The 23,147-nt window shown below is 40.3% G+C and overlaps 1 protein-coding gene across 1 annotated transcript; it reads left to right on the forward strand.

The window, feature by feature from the left end:
* The first annotated feature begins 11,288 nt into the window (after positions 1-11,288).
* LOC139719365 (DNA mismatch repair protein Mlh3-like) lies at positions 11,289-22,530 on the forward strand. The gene is made up of 9 exons (XM_071630780.1): positions 11,289-11,344; positions 12,878-16,165; positions 17,264-17,455; positions 17,692-17,876; positions 18,799-18,940; positions 19,366-19,628; positions 20,206-20,308; positions 21,206-21,363; positions 22,519-22,530. The coding sequence occupies exons 2-9, from the start codon at positions 12,880-12,882 to the stop codon at positions 22,528-22,530; spliced, it is 4,341 nt and encodes a 1,446-aa protein (XP_071486881.1). The 5' UTR covers positions 11,289-11,344; positions 12,878-12,879.
* Positions 22,531-23,147: the final 617 nt, after the last annotated feature.

A 23,147-nucleotide genomic window follows, 5' to 3' on the forward strand; every position in this document is an offset into this window, starting at 1 on the left:
TGTATAGAATGGATTGCTCTTGCGTTTTGTTGTTTTCCATCATTTCATTTTACTTGGTGTGAGGATAACAGTTCACATTATAGCCTGTATCGCTGTGTTTATGTTCTGAAAAGTGCAAAAAAGAGAAAGAATTCAAACAGACTAACAAATAATCAAAACAAACAAACAAACAAACAACAACAAAACAAAATTAGACTTGGGAAGTGGAATGAATGAACAATAAAACAACAACAACAACAACAACAGCAACAGCAGAAGTTACTCATCCTCGCGCTAAGTTCTATTTGGTATGACGTGATAGACCCTACACACTCTAAGAAAACAGGTTCAACTTTGGAACTCTATACCCGTTTCACACTGGGAACACGTTTATGGGTGCAACTTTGTACCATTCTGGTCTGAAGGTCCAAAGTTGCACCCATAAAAGTACTCCCAGTGTGACACTGGTTAAGGTGCAAAATTGAACCTATTTTTGTTACTGTGAAATGTAGGCCCTACTAATCATGCTACCTATTACATTTAATTGACCAAAGAATTATCGTTTGAACATAAACTTTATTTTTGTGTGATTTTTTTTACTCAGTACAGTAGGGCCTACTTTTGAAATTCTTTGCAATCGAACAATAACAACACCACCACCACCACCTACAACAACAACAACAACAACAACAACAACAACAACAACAACAACAACAACAACACCTGGCAGCTCAAAGCAATTATTATTTACTTCTTTATCCTCAGCTAGCGCGTGGTAGTGACGAATCCGGTAACTCTCGTGTGGCTCTCATACTGTAGCATGCGATTCCACAGGATTGGGGGTGGGGCCGGGGGGCGTTTTTTTTTTTTAAGACGGCACAGATTGGGGCATGGCGCGTGTTAAACCTATGGGAAAAACGTTGGGTTAGGGTTTTTGGTTAGGGTTAGGGTTAGGGTTAGGGTTAAGGTTGGGGTTAGGGTTAGGGTTTGATGGTTAGGGTTAGGATTAGGATTAGGGTTAGGTTTAGGGATAGGGTCCCCAATAGATTTTTAGGGTCCCCAATCTGCGCCGTCTAAAAAAAACACGCGGCCGGGGGGGGGGGGGGGGTGGGGGGGGAGTACGAGTCGTCAAAAGCCAGTTCATACGCTCGAGCTGTGCATTACAAAAAGTCTACACACGTCGGCGGACAAACTCTTAATGAGGTATGATGTCATATTTTCATTAACATACAACCAATTGAAACCCGTTGCTGGTAGTGTATAATGAATATTCATTAATTGATCACGCGTTGACCTCATTTGCATACAAACACAGGTCAAAGATATTAGCCAATCACGAGCTAGCGCTGGACGGCTGGCTAGCGTGGTCGCGCTCCGCGAAATACCAGCATGCGATGCGCGCAGCTAGCTGTATTATGCATGCACTGAGGGGATAGCTAGCTAGCTATACTAGTAATATAGCTAATGTGACTAGCTAGATGTAGTTGTATACGTATGCATGCAACACAAGAAAGTGTTATTTGGACTTCATCGAGTAGGGCCCTAGACCTCTATTCTACAAGTACGAGACTACTTCATTCTGGAACCAATGAATGAACACCCAACCCAAAGACCAAGGAGAAGATGTGCTTCATATTGCATCGGACATTTCAAAAAACTTCAAGAACTTCCCGAATTAGGCCTACCGCGGAGACCCAGGAGAAAACAACTGCAGTGCCAGTGGAACAAAAAGTCAGCATTTGATGTCGAGGTAGGCCTAACGTTAAACTCTACTAAACATCATTCTAATATTTTGAAGCATGTTTAAGTATTGTCTCATGTAACTGTTAGCGCCGATGTAGAATATAACGAATCAAACTAGTGTAATTTATAGAGGGGATTAAACTAGTAAAAGTAAAAACTATTTATGCATCCATCAAACAGTCACTAGTAAAAACAGTCAGTAACACTAACAGTATAGATCTACTGTAAGGTATACACTCTAGTCTGTAGTGTACTAGCTATAGTAACTAGTAGTACTAGTAGTAACAGCACCAACCGTAACCCGGTCCACCAGGGTCAGTGAGCGGTAATTAACACGAATGAGCCTTTTTCTTGCGTATTCAGCGGCAGTTAAATAACGTCCCTCAATTGTTCTAGCCAAGTTACAGTCTCGGGAGCAGGCCTCAGGCTTAGGGTGTAAATTAGGTCCCCCAACATGGACCATGTTGTCAGGAAGGCGGGTGATATGAGCGCCCATCTGGGGGGCGTTTCATCAACAAGTTCGTCGGAGGTTTTCACCGACAAATTTGCTATCAGCCAATCAGACGCAAGGATTTCAGTAGCTTTTAACAGTTGTCAGTGTATATCACTGACAAAAAGTTTACCGTTTCATGAAACGCATCACGTCCTCGACCACGTAATCGTAACACCATGATTACTTCCTGTCTCCCCCCCCCCCCCCCTCCCCCCGACCCGGGGGAAAAAATGGAAAAAATTGGATGAATTTTTTTTTTCATCATTTCATTTTCATTTTCATCGACTGTAAATCTGACGTTAGTGTTTAATAACTGTCAACCATATTAAAGCACTGAAGCACAGCAGTATTTAATAAAAGTCCCAGTAAAAAAATAATATCGAACAGTTTAGAGACAGTATAGTGCGTGGATAGCTTTTTTCTTATTTCCGTGAGTATTATACTATACTTATAGCACAAGGTGATAGCTTATTAAGTATATTGTCTAGATTGTTCATCTCATTCTAGAAAATCGTTTTCATCATTTCATTTGATAACTTATCATAGAAACTCTAGTTCTTACAATTAATTATTGATGCTCTGTTTATTTTTACATGAAAGATTCTGGAGGAAGATGATCACACTCACAGGGTTTTAGTTCACTATACCGGATGGGGGGATCAGTGGGATCAGTGGCTGGAAAAGGTAAGATGTATTTTCCAAAATTTAAACTATGGTCAATGGAAAGCCAAATGCCTGTTGACTCCTGCTGATGTGCATGGATGCTGCATACATCTCATTTTATTGTGCTACTTATTCATCTTCACATGTACTTGAATAGATTTTCAAACATTTTTGTCATTTTCTCAAACCTAAGCTCAAATAAAGATAAAAAATACTCCAGAGCACAGTCTGGAGAGGACATCATTTGCCAAACACAAATCAGTTCAACTAACAGGAACGTACAATAGATACTGCAATGTTGTCTTCCCAGAGCTGATCACTTCTTCATAATTATATACAATACCAGCATAGAAGAGAATTCCTATGTCAGAAATGCTGTCCATCTCTTGGAAAATGAAGGCACTGTGAATGTGTTGTACAAAGTCCCTAAAAAAGTCCTATGCTCCAAAAGCTCTTGGGAAGTTAAATTCCACTGTCAATTGTAGAATTTAGTTTAGCTGATTTGCGTTTGACAAATGATGTCACCTTATAGAGTGTGATCTGGCGGGTTGTTTATATTTATATTTTTGTTTTTAGGGTGAAGCTTAGATTTGAGGAAATGATATGATTGACAAAAATGTTAGAAAATTTGTCATACATTGTATACAATGTGAAGATGAACAAGTAACGCAATAAAATGAGATGTATGCGGTATTGCACGTCACCAGGAATCAACATGTATAATTGGTAGAGATGCTTGTTCTTAATTGTGTAACATAATTCAAATAATCTATCAGGAATCTTCAGTCACGTGTCTTTTCGTGCTTACTTGAATGCCCTATGGTATATGGAATCTAAATAATGTTTTTACTCTGTAGATTGCTCTAATGTGAAACTGAATGCCCATTATGAATTTTTTTGTTGCCCTATATCGAAATTGAATGACTCTCTATACTCTTCCATGCACTAATACGAAATTGAACAGGAAAACGTATATTCCTAATCATGTAACCCATGTTTAACATTAAACTGCCGAAGGGATAAAGCCATTGTTATAATTCAGTTATACATTGTACATGATTCCTTTCTACCTACTTATCCTTCGTGTGTATACTTACCACTTCTCTAATAAATGATGGGTGCTTAGTATTATCATCTTTGATTTACAGAGAGATTGTATGAACTTGACTTTTAATTTCAGGCGGATCTCATCACCAAAGAAGATTTTTCAGGCAGCTGCGGAACAGCAAGTGATGTCAAGACTGCGCTCAGGCTTGCCATAAAGGAAAAACTTACAATCAGCATAAACCAGAATCCGGAGTGCGTGGCACGTGTCCCTGTAGATCCACTGGTGTTCGAGGAAGTATTTGCACTTTGTAAAAATACTCAAGACCGTAACCTAATGAATGAGCTGAATGCCATCCTCGGACCCGACTGGAACGTAAGAATAACCAATATGGCAGGGGATTTCGCATACGTGAAAGAAAAGGGCCTTTACCTAAAGCTCAGGAAAATGAGACCAATTACCGAATTTGTGGAACGTAGTGGTACCCTGCAAGAACATCACCTGGAGAGAGGGCACTATCTGATGTTGAGGTTCATAAGGTCGTATGGAACTCGAGAAGAGTGGAAACAACAGAAATGAAGTCAAGACACAACAACGTTTTGTTTCAGGGTTGTTTAGGACTTTTACAGTTTCTTAGTTTCAAAGTTATTTAGACATTTTACACTCACACGTCATTTCCATATTTTTTATGCAGTTTGATTCATTCATGAACTATGGCATACTTTTTTTTAAATGTAGATTTGGCTTTTGTTACTGAAGTTACAAAGTTACATATGCATAAGGGTCCACAACAGGTTTCAAACATTGTGTTTTCTTCTATATGTCAACATTATTCTATGAATATTTCTTCAACTCCTCGTCTACTGAATGCAATAAAATCGTATCTAATCAGACCTAAAGGACTTTTTTCTCGAATAAAGCAGTCACGACGTGGAGGGAAGCAGCGAGCTCTGTTCAGTAAGTGGCTTAAAAAGACAAAGACATGGCAGCTTAAAATTTTGCAGTCAGAATGTCCGCAAAAAAGTCTGCTTGATACCATAAAGAAACTGAAAAGAAAAAATGAGAAGTTGACAGACATAAAACAGAAGCTTGAAAAAGCTTTGAAAAAGAATGAACGCCTTGAATTGATCAGGAAAAAGTACAAGAAACGTGCTCTGCATCTCTCTATGTTACTGAGAAATAGACAATCAGGCAAGCGATCAGCATGGATGAGAAAAGAACATTACTCAAGGAGACATGCCAGGAGACTCTCAATGCATCTCAAAGAAGAGTGTCGGGCCAGGTTGCAATTTCTTGATTCGTGGGGAGTTCGTGTCATACATATCACTGTAACAGACACAAACAGTGGAGAACTGAAGGATATTTCTCTGATTGAAGATACAAAGGAGTTGTGTAGCATGACAGGATGTAATGAAGAGGACATTTTACAAAGGGTAAATCTCGCCGTGCTAGTAAAGGATGCTCATGGCATCTCAGATGAGTCTTGGAATGCACTTGCGTGTATCAGCAATATCCCGAATCTCAAAAAAGTAAAAAGCCACATGACAATCACTGAATGCGAAATGGATATCCCTTTGTCCAAAACCAAGTCGTCTAATCCAGGAGTTCAAAGAGATTTAAAGGTACTTTTGAAAAAAGAAATTGAATGTCTTGTAGACAAGGGCATACTTGGAAAAGGTAAGCAGAACGTAGATGTGAAGATAACTGGAGATGGCACAGTGGTAGGCCATTGGCATTACGTGAATGTCACATGTACAATTCTAAACGATGAAGCCAATGCAACTTCCGCAAGTGTACATCATCCCATAGCGATACTTTGCGATGAAGAGAAATACAGTCAGTTGAAAGAACACTTGGTGGATATAGTGCAGGATGTAGCTTCCTTCACAAGTGTTGTCATTGACGAGTTGGAGTACACTATTCGATATCATTTATCAGGAGATTACAAGTTTCTTCTAACCATCTGTGGAATGGGAGCGGCCAATTCCAAATATCCGTGTATCTACTGCCTGATTGATAGTCAACATTTGCATGTTACAGCTCCAAAACAGCCCAGGAGAATCGGTGAAAAGGGATATTCCTGTGTACGAGATCCTATATTCAAGTCGATCGGAACGGAGAACGTAGTTTTTGATACGTTGCACATGTATCTTAGAATCACAGACAGGTTACTGAAGAAGATTATTCAGATGATCAACGAGCTTGACTTGCAAGAAATTGGATCAGTGAGTAGGTGTTATGCTCCTGAAAAAATGAAAAGATGCGCTAAGATGGAAGACATCTTGAAGAAAGCAGGTGTGCGTGGTGCTCCTCTGGCTTATGACAAAGATGCCAAAATGGTCAAATGCCGGGATCTGAGAGGACCAGAAAAACAAAAAGTTGAGAAAGTCTTGGATGACATAGAAAAGCTTGTTGACTCTCATGCACACGGACATGTAGTGGTAAATGCATGGCGCAGGTTTAGGGTTCTGTATGACGATGTTCGATCATTCAAGAAGGCTGAGGCCATGTCTCCTGACAGGCCTGCCAAATTGACAAAGTTGAGAAATGACTTGGTTGAGTGGTATGACAACCTGGTAGATGCTTGCACTTCGAAGATAGCAACCCCCTACATGCATCTCTTTGTAGTACATGCCGCTGATATCATAGAAAGGCTAGGTTCTATCCACATATTCAATGCTCAGGGACTAGAAAAATTTAATGACATGACAACAACGGAGTACTTTAGAGGTACTAATCATCGAAGAGGAGTTGAGTCACTAGTCCAGATCATGCGAAGGAGCAATAGACGCCTCTACCGTGCACACAAAGGCATAAAACTTCCACGAAAATCCTACAAGTGTGGAAAGTGTGGCAAATATGCTGGCCATAATAGTGCTACTTGTCAAATGTAGAATTATGTCACAATGAATCATAAATGGTTCATGCACATCCAGTCACCCAGACCATACAGAAGCAATGAAAAATTAATATGGATCTTTATGTTCATCGTTTTGTATAATAGTACAGAGATGTTGTTGATGTTCAAGATAGTATGCATGTTCAAAAAAAAAAAAAGGAGAAAAACGCAGGTGTTTAAACTTTGGGGTACTCTGCCCTACTTTGGGTAAAGGAAGCAATTGACAAAACTGACAGTTATTGTAAAAAAAAAAGATAAATGTTTCTGTCATTCTTTATTGACGCCAATGTAATGTCATGATGTCTTGCCCAGCACATCACTTGGTAGGATGAGTGTCCATGCACAAGAATTGACTACTAAGAGCGCACTAGATAGAGTATGAAAATATCACTAACTCAGATTGGATGGTATGTCATTTGCTTCCAATTGCCAAAGTAGAGCAGTACTGTTCTGATGGAAGTCAACTTTTTGAAACTTAAAAATTACCCTTTGAAGAACATTGCATAATTGTGTATCTTTCCTGAGAATATAAGGGTATAAAGTTCTATTTTCAAATGTCACCGTTTCATGTTTAATAATGTTACTATGATGGATGTACATGGCAAACTTTTTATGCTTCCGCCAGAAGAGGTCCGAGAAGTTTTCGGGTTGTCCGTCCGTCCGTGGATCAATCAAAATGCTACCAATTGTATATGATTTAAAGAATACAATGCCATCTAAAAAGCCCGTAAAAGAATCGTTGATGTAATATGCATTAGCTTCTATGATCGCAGGTCTCAATTACTGGTATGTCTTGAACATTATGTGCACTTCATTGAGCCGTAAGTCTTTACGCAATAATCATGATAATGACAACGGCTTGCAACTATGCAAACTACTAGTATTTCTTCAACTTTATTTTGAAATAATTTTTAAAATGTTTATATTTGATTTTTTTCAAACATATCTCACGTTTATAGAGTACAGCTGTGGGTCAAATTCTACTTTTTATAAGGTGTTCTGAATTTTTGCAAATGATAGTGCAGTATCATTGTTAGGACCTATTGTATTCCTTCACAGTACATGCTAAAGTGCTGTGTCGTGCACACTTAAAAAAGTGTTCATAATCATATCCATGTATATCAGTTAAACGACTTAGAAGCAATGAACACATGGCCCAGTTGTTCTGAAATAGAAATGAGTTTTGGATATGGATTCCTAAATGGTAGTTCTGAATACATGCACTCTGATACAATGATGATACAAACAGGTAATACATTGTACTATATTAGCAACTGAAATTTTCATGATGTTCCTTGTTATCGTTGCAGATTATGAAATTTATATAAGGTTATTTTTTTTTTTTAGGGAATGTGGTGAATTATAATGTAATTCATTTTAAATCTTTCCAAACCTCCGTGAAATGTATAAATTGACTCTCTCATAATCGAAATATCCTAAAGATAAAGTCATCAAAAATATAATTGTATTGGCTGGAATAGTTTAGCTTATGAGTCATGCAGCCTGCTTCACCCGAAAGCTCATCAGCACTGACCAGTATTTTTGCATTCAAAAGAGAAGACGATACAACCCTTCGTGCCGTCTTCTTCCCTCATAAATGAAAGAAGCAAAACAAAACAAACAAATGGTCAGTCACTGATGAGCCTTATGGTGAAACATCCTGTACGTCTCATTAGCTAAACCATTCAAGCCAATGCAATTATACACACAGCTCCCCTAGTTCAGCGCTTTTCCAAACTTCAGTGTATTATGTACATACATTACACTATATTCGTATAAGCAAAAATATACCCCTGTTTTTTTGTTACAAGTTTTACGCACAAAGGTACAATCCTGCCATGAAATTAATCCGTACATTGTTGACACAATGACTTGTTATTCAATTTCACACGCGCTGGATTCTTTTCTAAACCGTCACATAGTTTTGCAGATATCTACTACCTTGTAGGACTAAATATTTAATTGATAAAGACAATAGATGATTTGTACCAATTCTGTCTCTTGTTAGAGCATTTGTACCAGTTCTGTATCTTGTTAGAGAATTTGCACGTATTGTAATTTTGCAGATGACTAAAAAAAAAAAAAGACTGAATAAAAGCAAATGGCTGTTGGTCTACCTTCATATATACACTGTTTTGTGTTTATGTCCAAAAGGTTTTGTCAGTGTATGACATGTGTATACAGCATGTGCTTGTGTCGATTTTGCTGGGTAGAGGTGTGCCTGTGTGTGTGTGTGTGTGTGTGTGTGTGTGTGTAAGAGAGAGAGAGAGAGAGAGAGTGGGGGGGGGGGTGGCGGGGGATCGAACTCAACGGAATCAAAAAGTAATTACGACAGTGCAGAGCGCAGTGACATACAAGTACATTATGCAATTCAGCCACACAACGACATTGAAAAGTGATTAATAGTTCGAAGTTTATTCATAGCCGTACACAAAAATCTAATCCGAATGATTAAGTGTCAATTCTGTAATGATCAAATTGATATTTTTTTTTTATATTACTGATGTAATACTTTTCTAGCTGTGCGAGCTGTCTTTAATATTCAATGGGCATATATACCGTATTTTGATTTTGTCATACTCTACTAGTACGAGTAGTAGTACGAGTAGTAGTAGTAGTAGTAGTAGTAGTAGTAGGAGGAGGAGGAGGAGGAGGAGGAGGAGGAGGAGTAGTAGTAGTACGTCCAAAAAAAAGTGTATGGAAGGGATTATAGAAGGCAGGAGATGCAGAGCACGCCAGTGCAGTGTGTGGTGTAAATGAGTGGACAGGAAAGAGTGTCGATGTAGTAAGGCGGCCATGAACAGTACAGAGTGTGGAGGTCACAAAGTACACTGTATCCGATCGCGATGCAGCGAGATCATTATTTTTGAATCTGAGGTTCATTTACATGAAGCCAATCACAGCGATCCAGTGGCGTGAGTAGTGATGAATATTAATGAAATGATCACGCGGTGACCGATTGCCCGAAAACCTATTAGCCAATCAGAATGTGGTATCCTAAAGTGCGGCACGCGTTAAATACAGTGTATCAGAGGCAGATTCCGTCAGCAGCTAAGGAATATGAATATTGCAGAGGTACCTATGGGAAAGTTTTTCCAATTGGCTAGATATTTCACATGAATATTCATTAGAATATGATTATTCATTTTAAGGAGTTACTTTTTGGTTGTGCGACAGGAATAGTGGTTCTTTTACGTCTCGAAGTAGGTCATTCTGATGGGACCTCTCCCTGCCTGTTCGCGCGCACCGCGCCGTTCATATAACGCGCGAAAATGTGTGTCCTTATGCGGAGTACTGAATCCTAAGGTGAAAAACAGCTAATTTTCAACTCAAAAGGTACCTATGTAAAATGTGTACAGAAATGTAAAATTTCTGCATCTACTCCTTGTGTACGACCTACATTTCCATTTTGATGAGTTACTTTTACTTCCCGAGATATTACTGCGCAGCTTTGGGCTCATGAACTAGACTTTGCGTGCATTAGCCCTATACCTGTCTATGCACTCAGATGAGTGCTTTTTCAAAACGCGCTCTGCGTATGGAAGATGTCACTTTAGAAATTGTAATGGTGTAGTAAGTTGTGCACTCATCTCATTCAGCGTTGCCTTATACAATTCAAATCTCAAGCACTGCCGCACTAGACAGAAAGATCCGTCTGTCCGGAGGACTCTTTTTATATTTTGCCATTAACGCTGTCCTCCGTAGAAAGATCCGTCTGTCCGGAGGACTCTTTTTATATTTTGCCATTAACGCTGTCCTCCGTAGACAGACGGAAGGTTGCAGTACCCATTGCTGTGTGGATGTTCTTAACCACTGTCTCTATGGAAAATTGGGTGAGGTACCTCACCCTTCTCGATTGCGTCTAATTCACGGCCCTAGGTCGGCAAATTTAAGCTTGTATAGTGAAATTAGCTTTTTAAGAATACATTATACTCATCAGATTAATGAATAATCCAACATTTTAGTAGAATTTTCAACGTAAAACACAGCCTGTCGCGTCATCACGTTCAAACTGCAGAAACATACACTATGAATCTATTAGCCAATCACATGCGAGGTAGTTTCTACGTGTTTGTTTTACTAAAACACGTACCTCGCATGTGATTGGCTTACAGATTCAAAATGGCGACTTACAGCTTGCGAACGGCGATGCTGCGATGTCGATAAAATTTCTGCATTATAACCGAGTTTATGTGAGTATTTCGATTGCACAATTGAGAAATTTATCCCAAATATTGCTGCATAATGTGTCATGTCATGTCAAACTTGTTTGAATGTAAAAAAGCTGTCTGAAATTTGGTTTATCGTAACGTTTGAGCTGTGCGCGACTGCTCCACACAGGAGCCGCAGTCATTGACTTCGGTCTGTATACGGAGGGGATCCGTGAAGCCAGACGCAGTCTCCACGGAACATTCCCCGACGGACAGATACAGACCGATCTTTCGGTCAATGCCGCACAGGAGAAATGGACATTCTGTATAACTTGCTGGTTCCGTGTATTTCTAATGGCAGGTTGATGGGGGTAAGTTTCTATTCTGATAAGTTATCAGCTAGCTCCCCTTTACTGTTGCAGGAAGACAGGGGCAGAACTTTTATCTTCTGCTTAGTCCTTAGTCCCTCATACTAAAAACTACGTTCTTTGTAACTGTACACTGCCCAGTCGCTGTAAAAACGCGTCGCGTTTTTACAGCGACTGGGATGTGTATACTAAGCCTAAGGTAAGTAGTTACGTTCGTTGCATTTACGCATACTGTTAAAGTTACAATCAATTGTATTTCGTATCTGACTCAGTGGTGCCTTGTCTCAAAATCAGGACTCAGAAGTGTAACTACCATGAAATTACTGAAACAATTATTGAAGATTTAAATAATTTATACACTTCACTTGTTCTTGTATTTAAAGTTGTAAATTTTATGTAAGTTGTATATAATTTTGGATTGTATGTAGACGCTCCAGCTGTCCATGACCATGGTAAGCTATTCCAATGGCAATGTTGTTGTTGATTGAATGATTCCAATTCCAAGGTTCTCAACTAGAGTAAATTTACCTAAGATTGTAGACTTAAATGTTAGTTAGCCTACTGGATACTAGTGGATAGGTCCTTGGTCTACACAATGAATGTGAGAGTGGTAGGGATAGCAATTCCCCTTTCATAGGTAATTGAGGAAACCTGGGTCTAACATAATACACTATTTCTATGAATGAGTACTAACGACAGTGTAAATCTATTATTATTTCTAGTTTATTTAATGGTATGAGTGCAAACGAAAATTTAAATGGATAATGACAAAAATAGATTGGACTGGATATTATAGAATTCTATCTATGCCAAGACCACTAGTTGTCGAGAGAGTCTACATGAAAAGCTAGCGTAGCTAGATATTTCTTGTTGTCATTCAAGATTCTAAATGCCTGATGTGTCAAAATCATGTTCTTACAGGTAAAAATGTATGTTGCTTGCATGGGTGTGTCCTGTCACTAATGCTTAGAAATTTGGTGAACATTACATGTAGATTATTGAATTTTGGAAAAGACTTCCTTATGTGTCCCCCACCCCACTACTACTGTTTCTAATACCACTGTAAATTTACCCTTCCCTTGTTAGCTTTATATGCACAGATGCACGCTGCACTGCCTCCTCATAACACCATGGGTGCTTGCATAAATCTGTGCATGTCCATATATAAGCTAGCAAGGACAGGGTAATACTAAGTGTAGAGTTGTAGTGGGGGCCCTAAGGAAGTCTTTCAGAATTTTCATACCTTTTTCTTCTACGTTTTTTTAGTCTTACTCACTCTCAGGTTCATCATCTTCCCATCACTCCTGAAGCTTGCCATATACTCTCTGTGAAACATTTCTACCATGATGTGTTTTCAAATGCCTGAAAATGTGAAAAAATAAGTTTTAAGTATTTTCTAACTGCTGCATTATATATGTATATATACACACACACACAACAGAGATTCGATGTCCCATATCAAAACTAGACATGCATCATGTTTGGACATGTCCCTTAATGAAGACTTCTTTTTGTTTGTCTGTTTTTCATGTCCAGAGATGGAAATGACTACTGAATGCCGGCCACAGTCCATTCATCTTCTGTCTCATGATGTGCGCAGCAGGCTGCGGTCTGGTATCGCAACACCGTCACTGGTCCAGTGTGTGGAAGAACTGGTTGTTAATAGCATTGATGCTGGAGCCATGTGCATTGCAGTCCGTGTTGACATCCCCAGTTTCAAGCTTCAAGTTGTGGATAATGGCAGAGGTGTAGCACGTGAGGATTTGTCACTTCTCGGAGAGAGGTATGCTACCAGCAAGCTCCATGATGTGGAAGGTCTCGAGAATATTTCCTTTTACGGATATAGAGGAGAAGCTATTGCAAGTATCAGGGATGTTGCATCAGTGTTAGAAATCAGTTCTCGTGCAAGAGGCTGTGATGTTACCTACACCAAGATATATCATCATGGAAAAGAGGTTGGTATTTCAGAGGATGCAAAAGCCAGACCAAGTGCTGGAACAACGGTTACGGCTCACAACATGTTTTATAACATGCCTGTCAGGAGGAAAGTGCTTAATTCTCCATTGGTCTATGAACGCATCTGCAAGAGATTGCAGGCCATTGCACTGATACATCCAAGCATATCTCTCACCTTGCGCGATGACAACTGTGGCATTAAGTCAATACAAACCCACAGCTCTTCGTCAGTATTCAACACATTTGGCCATCTGTTTGGCAGGGAACTGGCCAATTGTTTGCGCGAAGTAAATTACCGAAACGATTACTTCAGTTCATCTGGGTACATTGGGGTGAAAAGCCACCGCAACAAATCTTTGCAGTTTGTGTATGTCAATGGGAGGTTGGTTATGAAAACAAAGCTCCACAAGCTCCTGAATGAACTGTTGAATCGCTCACTCATCACAAAAGGCAAGGGCAAAAATTCTGAGATGGAACGGGATGGTGGTGGGGATGGCATCTCAGCCTCATGCCATCCAAGCCCGGGTGGAGGTTCCAGTGACTATGGCATCTTTGTGGTAAACATTACTTGTTCTCACAGTCTGTATGACATCACCATGGATCCGACCAAGACGCTCATTGAGTTCAGCGACTGGGATGGAGTGTTGGCCTGTGTGCATGGCTTTGTCACGTCATTCGTGGAGCAAGAGAACATGTGCCTTAAGCTATGCAGTGAACCCGTATCAACTGAATCCCAGAGAGATAATGAAGAAAATACCTGCATTTCTGATCCGGGTGTAGGACACTCTGCAAAGGAAAATCTGTGCAATGCAATTAGTACCAGTGACTGCAAGAATTCAGTGCAATCTACATGTGTGAGAAGACAGGTGCATGCCGAGCAGGACGTTAACTGTGAGACTGAATTGAGTGCTTCTGTTGGTGTTGGCGAACCTGACAATTCTCCAAGTATGTCAATGACACGAGCTGCTGTACACTCCCCTGAAACCAATGCTCCAGAAGAAGTTCTTAACATGCCATCAGATTCATTAATCACAGTACCAACTACCTCCCAGTTTGTGGACACTACATCTGCTGAGTCACCACTTTGTATATCTCCTAGGACTGACCTCTGTGCTACATCAAACTCTTCCACTGTCTCTGCTGATGTGTCATTCTGCGAAGGGACAAATGGAGACTTTCTGGAGTGGCAGCTTGATCTGAGAAAGTCTGCAGATTCAGATGAATGCTCTCCAAATACCATGACGATGGAAACCTCATCCAGCAATGTTGATCAAGAGATTACAAAATTGACACGGCAGGCTCAGTGTAGTGAGGCTGCAAGTCATTGTGAATTAAAGAGCAGAATGTCGTTTAATGAACCAAGTTCTAAGCAGGGTTCTGAAGTGCAATATTCATCTGGCTCACCAGACATAAACACAAGCAATATAGTGAAGTCGTGGAATGATGAGTCAAGGACAGATTGTATCCATAGCAGTGGCACAGCATCACTGGTGAGTAGTGCTCTTCAAAGACACCAGATATCTGTCAAGGCAAAATGTACTTTGAATGCTTTCAAGAGATCTTTGAGGCAAAACCACCCTGCAAATGCGAGTGAAACTAAGCAGAGTTTCTCACGCCATCATCATGTTTCAAGTACCAAGCATCACAAGACTATTTCTTTAAGATCCCATGGAAGCCCTGGATTTAGAAGTCGACTGGCAAGTCTGAACGTCAAGTGCCAGGAAAGGAGGAGTCAGACGAACCCACTTACTATGTGGATTAATCAGGGAGTTGAATCATGTGTATCTTGTGACCGATCACCAGCTCATCCTTTTGACAATTCTAGCAAAACTGCTGTAGACAAGAATAATAGTGATAGCAATGTACAAGTTGATTCCAGACATGAGACCCGTCCATCTCATGAAAGGGTGCTGACCAGCATCGTTTCAAGCACACATCTTTCAAGTGATTCATCAAAATCTGGAGATGCTGCTGAAAAGTGTCACCACTCTGGAGTCTCTGTGAATGCAGCATGTACTTCGCAAAGGGCATCTGAAGATTTGCTTTGCCCAGTCAACACCAAGCGACCGAGGCTGGGATCAGTTTCTGAGAATTCCCCAACAGTTGTTCCAACCTTTGAACCGAAAAGCCATTATGAGGTATGTTCATCTGTAGAGTCTGTGGATCATGTCATCGGCCCAGAAATAAAAACAGCAGCAACTGAGGATGCCACAAAGCAGATGGCAAATAACAAGGCTGAAGGGAGTGATGTATTGAAATCAAAGCGCGTTCATGCAGGGAATACAAGTGACAGAGATGGCATGAGATGTGAAGATAGACATCCGGCTGTCATGGAGGATCAGATTCCTGAAGGCTCTGGCACCAGTCACTTGTTACATTCACTTCAAGGAAAAGAAAACAGCAGGGTTGGACAGTCCTTATCCCAGCAAAGTTTACCAGTGATGGCTGGGGCAAACAGTTCAGAAAGTTCGAAATCAAGCTTGCCCATGCCTTCAGATTTTGGGAGGGTAGTGGAGAAGGGATATGGTGAAGTTCCTGAATCATTTTTCAGCATGGAAAATGGAGAGGAAGAACGTACCCGACAATATTCCAGTGTGCTGAGGTCAATGGAATCAGATGATGTCTCTAGAGTACAGCGAGATATCGCTGACAACAAAAATGCAACATCTTCTCACAGTCCATCTAAAGACCTTGTTGCTGGCATGGATAATGAGTGGTGTGCTATCTATGAGGCATCGCTTGGTAGGAAGGTTTTCATCAACCGCATCACTGGTAACTGCTCCCTGGAGGATCCTAGTCAGGAGAGCCAGTCCGCTGGAGGGGATGAGAGTGTTGCAGCAAAGTCTTTCTTCACAATGGTAACAAAAAGTAAGGACAGTACTCTCCGCGTAATCGGGTATCGCTTAAACGGGTACTCAGTTTAATTGGGTAGTAATGTCAGAGTCAGTTCCAATGCACATTGAAATTACCTGATAATCGGGTTGTCTCTCCGCATTAACGGGTAATTGATTTTCTTCAAATCTAATTTCTACCCACATTTTATCGCATATAACACTTGAAGAAATCACGCATGTCAAATTTTCCACAGCTAATCGCATTCTCTACTTATATACAAAGAAAACCGATCATTTGGGAAGTGATTAAACATGAAAACACATGCACACGTACCGATTTGCCACACGTAAACGAACATCACACATGTAGCTGGCACTCACAATATTGCATAGACAGACAGGAGCTGAACACACTTCCGCTCCTCCCTTGCTCCGCAACAACATTCACAATACGAGAAGTTTGCAACGAAAATCAGGCCATGCACCAGCTCCATAATTTTGCTTTACCCCAGTCAATTCTTGAAAAGTAACCCGACGTTCTACGTTACTAGTGCACGCAAAGAGACGTATTCATTTCGGGAAACCCCTGCGTGTTAGCGAGGAGTCTATAGTCAAACGACAAAGTTTTCTGAAGACATATTTGTCCATAAAAAGAGTGTAAATTATTGCTCGTGACTGAGCAAGTGTAAGGTATGCATAATGCGCAATGCAAGCACGCATGTTACGCATACAGTGTAGGTGTTTGGTGCAGTGCACAATGCATATAAATAGACATTGTGCATGTCCATTGTGAATGAGACGCGTGTTCTTCTGTTAATCGGGTACTCCGCTTAATCGGGTAAGAAACGCTCTGCCTGAGCCTACCCGATTATGCGGAGAGTACTGTATTATGAGAAACAGGTTCTGTTAATTTGTATGTAAATCCTAAACACCAAACAATGTTGCACTATCAAATATAAGTCTCTGACAAAACTCATAATTTCTTCACGTGAGTTAACCCGTTGAAGACGAGTCGCGAGTATACTCGGGCAGTTGTCTATGGGAAATGCGTGCTGTAGCAAAATCAGCCTGTCCTCAACGGGTGACAGAAAGGGAAAAAAAATAACCCTCTTTTTGACCCCTTGCCTCACAGGAGATACGCTTGCTCATCCACATCTGCCCCACAGCGCCCTGCCATTCGTTTCCACACTGAAAGACAACAGGGAGATGACAACATCGTTGGACTCCACCTGTCGCCCGCTGTCTCCCGTATCCATGGCAACATTGGATGCTGTTATGGACAGCCACCAAGAGGATGATGAGGACTTAGCAAAAGTTAAATGGGGTAGGCTGAGAGAGAGTTCTGTTGACAGTTTGTCTTAGTGATTTTGTTTGAGATATTTTGATACAAATAATAATTAATCAATGAAGTTTAAGAACAATTTACCATCAGTGAATAATATATAGTTTTCAAGTTCAGCAATTAAGCAAAAACTCATATCCATCGTGGTTTTATGATGCCAAAAGGCAATGATACACAGCTCTGTGTAGCTCATCATATTATTATCTTTGTGAGTACAGGCACAACTGCTACCAGTGAAACTTGGAATGCGCCCTCTACTGTCCAAGGGGATGATGTACAGCCTCTCCAAATTCTACCAGAAGTTGGTGTGAGGACCAGTGGTATCGATGCCAAGTTCTACACCAGCCTCATGACTTCTCTGAACCCCTGCCAGTTTCATAAGTCAATGTTTGAAAATATAGAGGTTAGTTTCTGGGGTCTTTGATGGTAGAATCCCTATCCTATGCAGAACATACTGAGGGTTTGTAATAGAAGTTAGAACTCTTTGACATAGATAAAAGCCTTCATTTTTACCTTGGAAGAGAAGGGCTATAAGCAAACAACGAATTTCATTCACAGTTACAGTACATTATGGTGGTATGGTATTTATCACAGATGGTAATAGATATTCAGGTACATGGACAAATTCAAACTCAAATGAATGTCAAAGAATATGTGTATGTGAGAAGCTTTCGCAGTGATAATAACCAGGGCTGTGTGTGCTCTGAAATTACTTTTACACGTCATTTGGCTACGTCTCTCACTAATCAAATTTAGCCTGCAGTGAGTAGCTTCAAGATTAAATGTAATTGTAACTCTCAAGGTAATTGCATTACGATATCGAATTCATCACAATAGTTTGATGCTGGAATCAGAAAGGAATCATTTTCCATTTCAGAAGGCAGAAGGAAGACAGCATGAATCAGAAGTGATAGGTTTGTAGAGATTTTTTATTTTTTTTAATCCTAAGTGCATGACATTGATTCAGAACACCCACACTCATACGTGTGCACACACACACATTCTATTTTTGAAGTATCTATGTAATAGAGATACTTCTCCTATTTAATCTGTCCTTAGTGCACCATGAAGTCTTTTTGCTTGAAGCTCCAAGGACAGAAGCATATCTCACAATAAGATACCTGGTTAATGTCATCATCAACAATAGCTGCCTGTGGCAAATAATCAGACCCTAGTCTGAAATGGGATTCTCGCAACCAACACCCTGAAGAACCCACTTTGGTTGATGGCCACCTCCATGATCACAGGTGCTCTGAAAGTGTGAGAAACAGTATCTGTGATGACAGTGAGATGATGTTTGCTTTCCATGCCATCTTTGCATCTAGGTTGTTGGCCAGGTGGATGCCAAGTTCATAGCATGCCTAGTGAGCAGTGACTCCCAGCAGCCCGGGGATCGGCCTCACCTCCTAGTGCTGGTGGACCAGCATGCTGCCCATGAACGCATCAGACTTGAGATGCTTACTGCAGGTACTGGTATCAAAGAGGAAGTCCATCTCATAACCTTCGGTATCTTCTTGAAAATGTAATTTGTGATTACATGTCTGTATGTGCAAAAGAGGTGAATAATGTTCCACTGCAAGGGATGGAGAAATACTTGTCATTGCAAATGAAGTTACCCAGTTTTTGAAATCACCCACATCTCAAGTTTAAGTCAGTAGTTGGATACAGAAAATGGAAGCTGTTTACTGACTATAAGCTGTTTCGGTATACTGGCAGTTATTGATACCTACCACTCAAATTTTGAGAGTATCACAATCTCCCATTAAATTGAGGATTTACTCCACATGGGTGTTCAAGTAGTTTATTACCAGTGTTTCCTTAACAGGATCCAGAAATTACTGAAATGTAATCTTGTTTGATTTTTTTCATCTCCACATCCACTGTCCTGTCAGAGTGTTACTCTGGTGGCACTGACGAAGACTCGCGCATCATCCGCTCTGCCTCGGTGACCCCGCCCATTTCCGTGAGATTGTCCCCATCTGAACTGCGCCTAATGCAAGCCTACAGGAGCAAGTTGGGGCGAGTCGGCGTGGGCTTCACCGTGCCCGACGACGGCGATTGCGTGCTGGTCACTGCACTGCCAGAGTGTGTGGTGGAGAGGGAGGCCAGTGAAACCAAGCGAGGGCGTCCCACCGTTGCTGTTGGCATCGTTGAGGTGATTGCATCACATAAGCAGAACAAAATTTTAAGTCGTATTTAGAAGATATGTTTGTGTTTGCAAAGGTGTGGAATCTTTCTAAACTAAGTGACAAATCTGCAGCTTTCCTTGTATGGACAACTGAATATGAGTTCCTATCCTTTGAAGGATCTATGTTGGGCCCAGTGATATTTCTTTTCCAGTAAACAGCATGATTTTTATTCTCTCTACACAGGAATGATACACAGCAATTTGCATTTAACATTATCTAAGCCATTTCATGTTATATGCAGAATGCTGCACTGGCAAGTAATGTTTCTACCTATGATGCTAACTCATGGGGTATGCAGCTCTTTTTCAGAGAAAATATGACATCAGTACTCATTTACTAGGTGAAGTAATATTGACTCTCATCTCTGTAAGTGGCATTGCAGATGAATACCCAGTAAGTCAAGGATCAAAATAATGTTCACAGAACTCTGACCAAAGTCCACAAAGTTGACTCATATTCACTCTTGATGAGTTATTGTACAACGTTAAGCACAAATATGGAAGAGTGTGTGATGATGAGATTTTCATCCCCGTGTCTCCCCAGACCCTCATAAAGGAGGAGCTTGATGCCATACAGTCCCAGGCCGGTGCCAGAGCAGCGCTCCCCAGGTCCATCACCAGGATCCTCAACTCGCAGGCTTGCCATGGTCAGTGAAGCAGTTACGCTTGGGTTACCCGAGTCATCTTTCTCACAGACTATCACTATTTTGTGCACTTTGTTTTTCACATAGTTTCATTGGGTTTTTTTTTCAGTTTGTTTGCTGAAGTAGGACCCTACATGTAAATTTATGTTCCACCCCTCCCCAATGTAACAACAACAGCGAGGTGCACATAACTTTCCTCTGTAAAAATCTTTGAAGGTAAGCTGCATAGAGAAACAATGCAATATTGCCACTAGAGCGAGTAGATTTTTAGATTTGATGAAAACAAACTGGACTGAAAATATTTACATGTAAATATTCACAAATTTGACATGATCTTGGCTCCTTGCAAAATTCGCAAACATTTCATGCATACACAAATTTCTGGTTTTACAGTAAGTAACACTATGCCTTTGAGTTGTAGTTACCATGTATTCTTTGACAAACAGGTAAATGTCAATGTGTACAAGTGCCTTTGTCTTTTAAGTACTTGTGATTAATTCATATCTGTTCTTTGTACAACTTGTTCTGAAGAATGAAGCAGAGCAACTCCACAAATGTGTATTCAACTATTAACCCATTGAGGAGTAGCTGACTTTGCTATCACATGCATTTCTCACAGATACCTGCCTCAGTATACTTGGGAGTGGGCTCCAATGAGTTAAAATCAAGATGTCTGTGGCTATGCAAGGTTGATAATAATTTTCTTTTTTTGATAGAATAATGATATCATAATTTTTAATGAATAAGCATGCAATAATGAAATTGTGCATTGTCTGAGAAGTAACTGTATTAGCACAAATTACTGCCTGCCATGTGATATCAGTTAAAGATCATCTTCCTGTTTGTTTGTTGTTGTTATTTTTAAGTTAGTGAACACCCATAGCCTCTGCTTCCCTGCAGGTGCAATCAAGTTTGGTGATGTCTTGGACCTGGCCGACTGCAGGACTCTTATTGGTCAGCTGTGGTCATGTGACCTGCCATTCCAGTGTGCTCATGGTCGTCCAGCCTTCATGCCCCTTCTTGACCTCAGAAAGTTGACTCACTGGGAAGGGCAGCAGGTAAATCATCAAATCTTGATGACTAAAGGCCACCACATACTACACGACTTTCTGACGCAATGCAACCGAAAGTTGTGTTTAGTTGTTGTTTTTTAAAGTGACTTAAAGGCATTATTTACGATTTGCAAATGAAACAAAAACCCAGATGTATTGCTTCTAAATAGTTCTAAGATGTGAGTTAGGCACAGAAACAACCATTGTAAAAATTTTAATCAGGACAATCAATATTAAGTATTGTTAAATATACAAAATGTGAACAATACTTATAATAAGATTGTTTCTAGACTAAACTGTCTGCAGTTATGGTTTAATAAGAAACACAGTGATATTTCCCTATATTTTAGGTTTTATTGCAAAATTTTTAAATGATAGGATGTTTTGTGATAAAACTGACCTACAGATATGCATCAAATGTGATGACTCAAAAATTTGTAAAATTACTGCTCCCGAAGGTAAAATGTACCTTTAAAGGTATGGAATCCCATTTGCAGACATCATGAAACTTCATGAAACTTTACATGAATGAACATTGTACTATACTGATTATGTGTAGTAAATATCATGGTCAAATGTTTTGTAATTATTTAGTGAGAAATGAAAAACCAACCCCTATTTCATTTGAGAGATCTCTGGTTTGAGAAACACAAGCACCGACGGTTACAGCAATCTGATTTCAAACGTAAAACGTGGAGCGCCATCTGCTGGTTGCAGCATGTATAGTAATAACGTAAGTACATAGGTTTTTGTGATCCGCTTGAACATCGAGGGGCTTATCCACAGAACTCTTACACAGTTCTGTGGGCTTATCTCGACACTCTCCAAATCCGATGCATGTATCATAGACTCTGTGCACGTACACACAATAAAGTATGTGTTCGCCATTATACACACAACCGAGATTCTCCGCTGCGATCGCTCGTGCACATAACGAAAGTTCAAAAGTTCAACGGAATGTACTCAATGCGTGCATGTACACACGTATTGGTACATGTACTATACGGTACGAGTACATTGTAAGGATTATTGTACTGCATGCGCTGCGAGTACAACTACTAGTCGCCGACTGCGTTGCCTGCATTTCGCCCACAGAATCGCCACGTATGCTTGCTACCAAGCCTTTATTTTTAGAATGGTGATTATTCGTTTGCGAATTAGTTGCTGAAGTAAGAGTATTGACCGGTGGACGTTCAGAAAAATGCTGCTATAAACGATGCTTATCATGCTGCACAAAAAATCTCGATGATTCAGTTTACGGACCTTTCCTCATGCTAATTGAATAATCATGATTGCTCGATAATTTTCTAACCCTGTAAAACATGATATATTCGCGGCATGAAATTTTCGCGAATTGGAGCTGACAGCCTTTTTCGAGGCATGAAATTTTCGCGAAGTGCCACTGGCGTTCAATGCATATAGTGTAAACAAGAACTTTCGCGTGCATTTTAATTTCGCGAATCTTGGCGCTCGCGAAATTCGCGAAATTAAAGTGCACGCGAAAATTCCTCGTTTTACAGTAATGCATGAACTCCACTTTTATGGTGCTGCATGCGAGGTTGCATTTTGAATTTTAGGTCGTCTCCTGTCTTTTGCAAGCTAGCAAGCCAAATCCGTTGCTTACGATACGCATTGGACACAGTCATAATGGCATCAACATTAATTTCATGGCATTTTTGCCATCACTATTCAAAGTCTCATTTCAAAACGTCTGTCTCACAATCATATGAATTATGATCTGTGATCAGACATCTCTAAATTAATTGTCACGTTTGTGGGCCGGTAGAGCC

This window comes from Diadema antillarum, unplaced genomic scaffold (genome assembly GCF_040938485.1).
Source record: "Diadema antillarum isolate AM-2024a unplaced genomic scaffold, OU_Dant_1.0 scf00000109, whole genome shotgun sequence".
In the NCBI taxonomy this organism is placed as follows: domain Eukaryota; kingdom Metazoa; phylum Echinodermata; class Echinoidea; order Diadematoida; family Diadematidae; genus Diadema; species Diadema antillarum.

Bases quoted from the DNA above. Each gene is read 5' to 3' on its own strand.
- LOC139719365 (XM_071630780.1), top strand. From the start codon at position 12,880: ATGGAAATGACTACTGAATGCCGGCCACAGTCCATTCATCTTCTGTCT. The intron at 17,877-18,798 runs GTTAGTTTCTGG...CTTTGCATCTAG, and splicing joins CAATGTTTGAAAATATAGAG to GTTGTTGGCCAGGTGGATGC. The intron at 20,309-21,205 runs GTCAGTGAAGCA...GCTTCCCTGCAG, and splicing joins CAACTCGCAGGCTTGCCATG to GTGCAATCAAGTTTGGTGAT.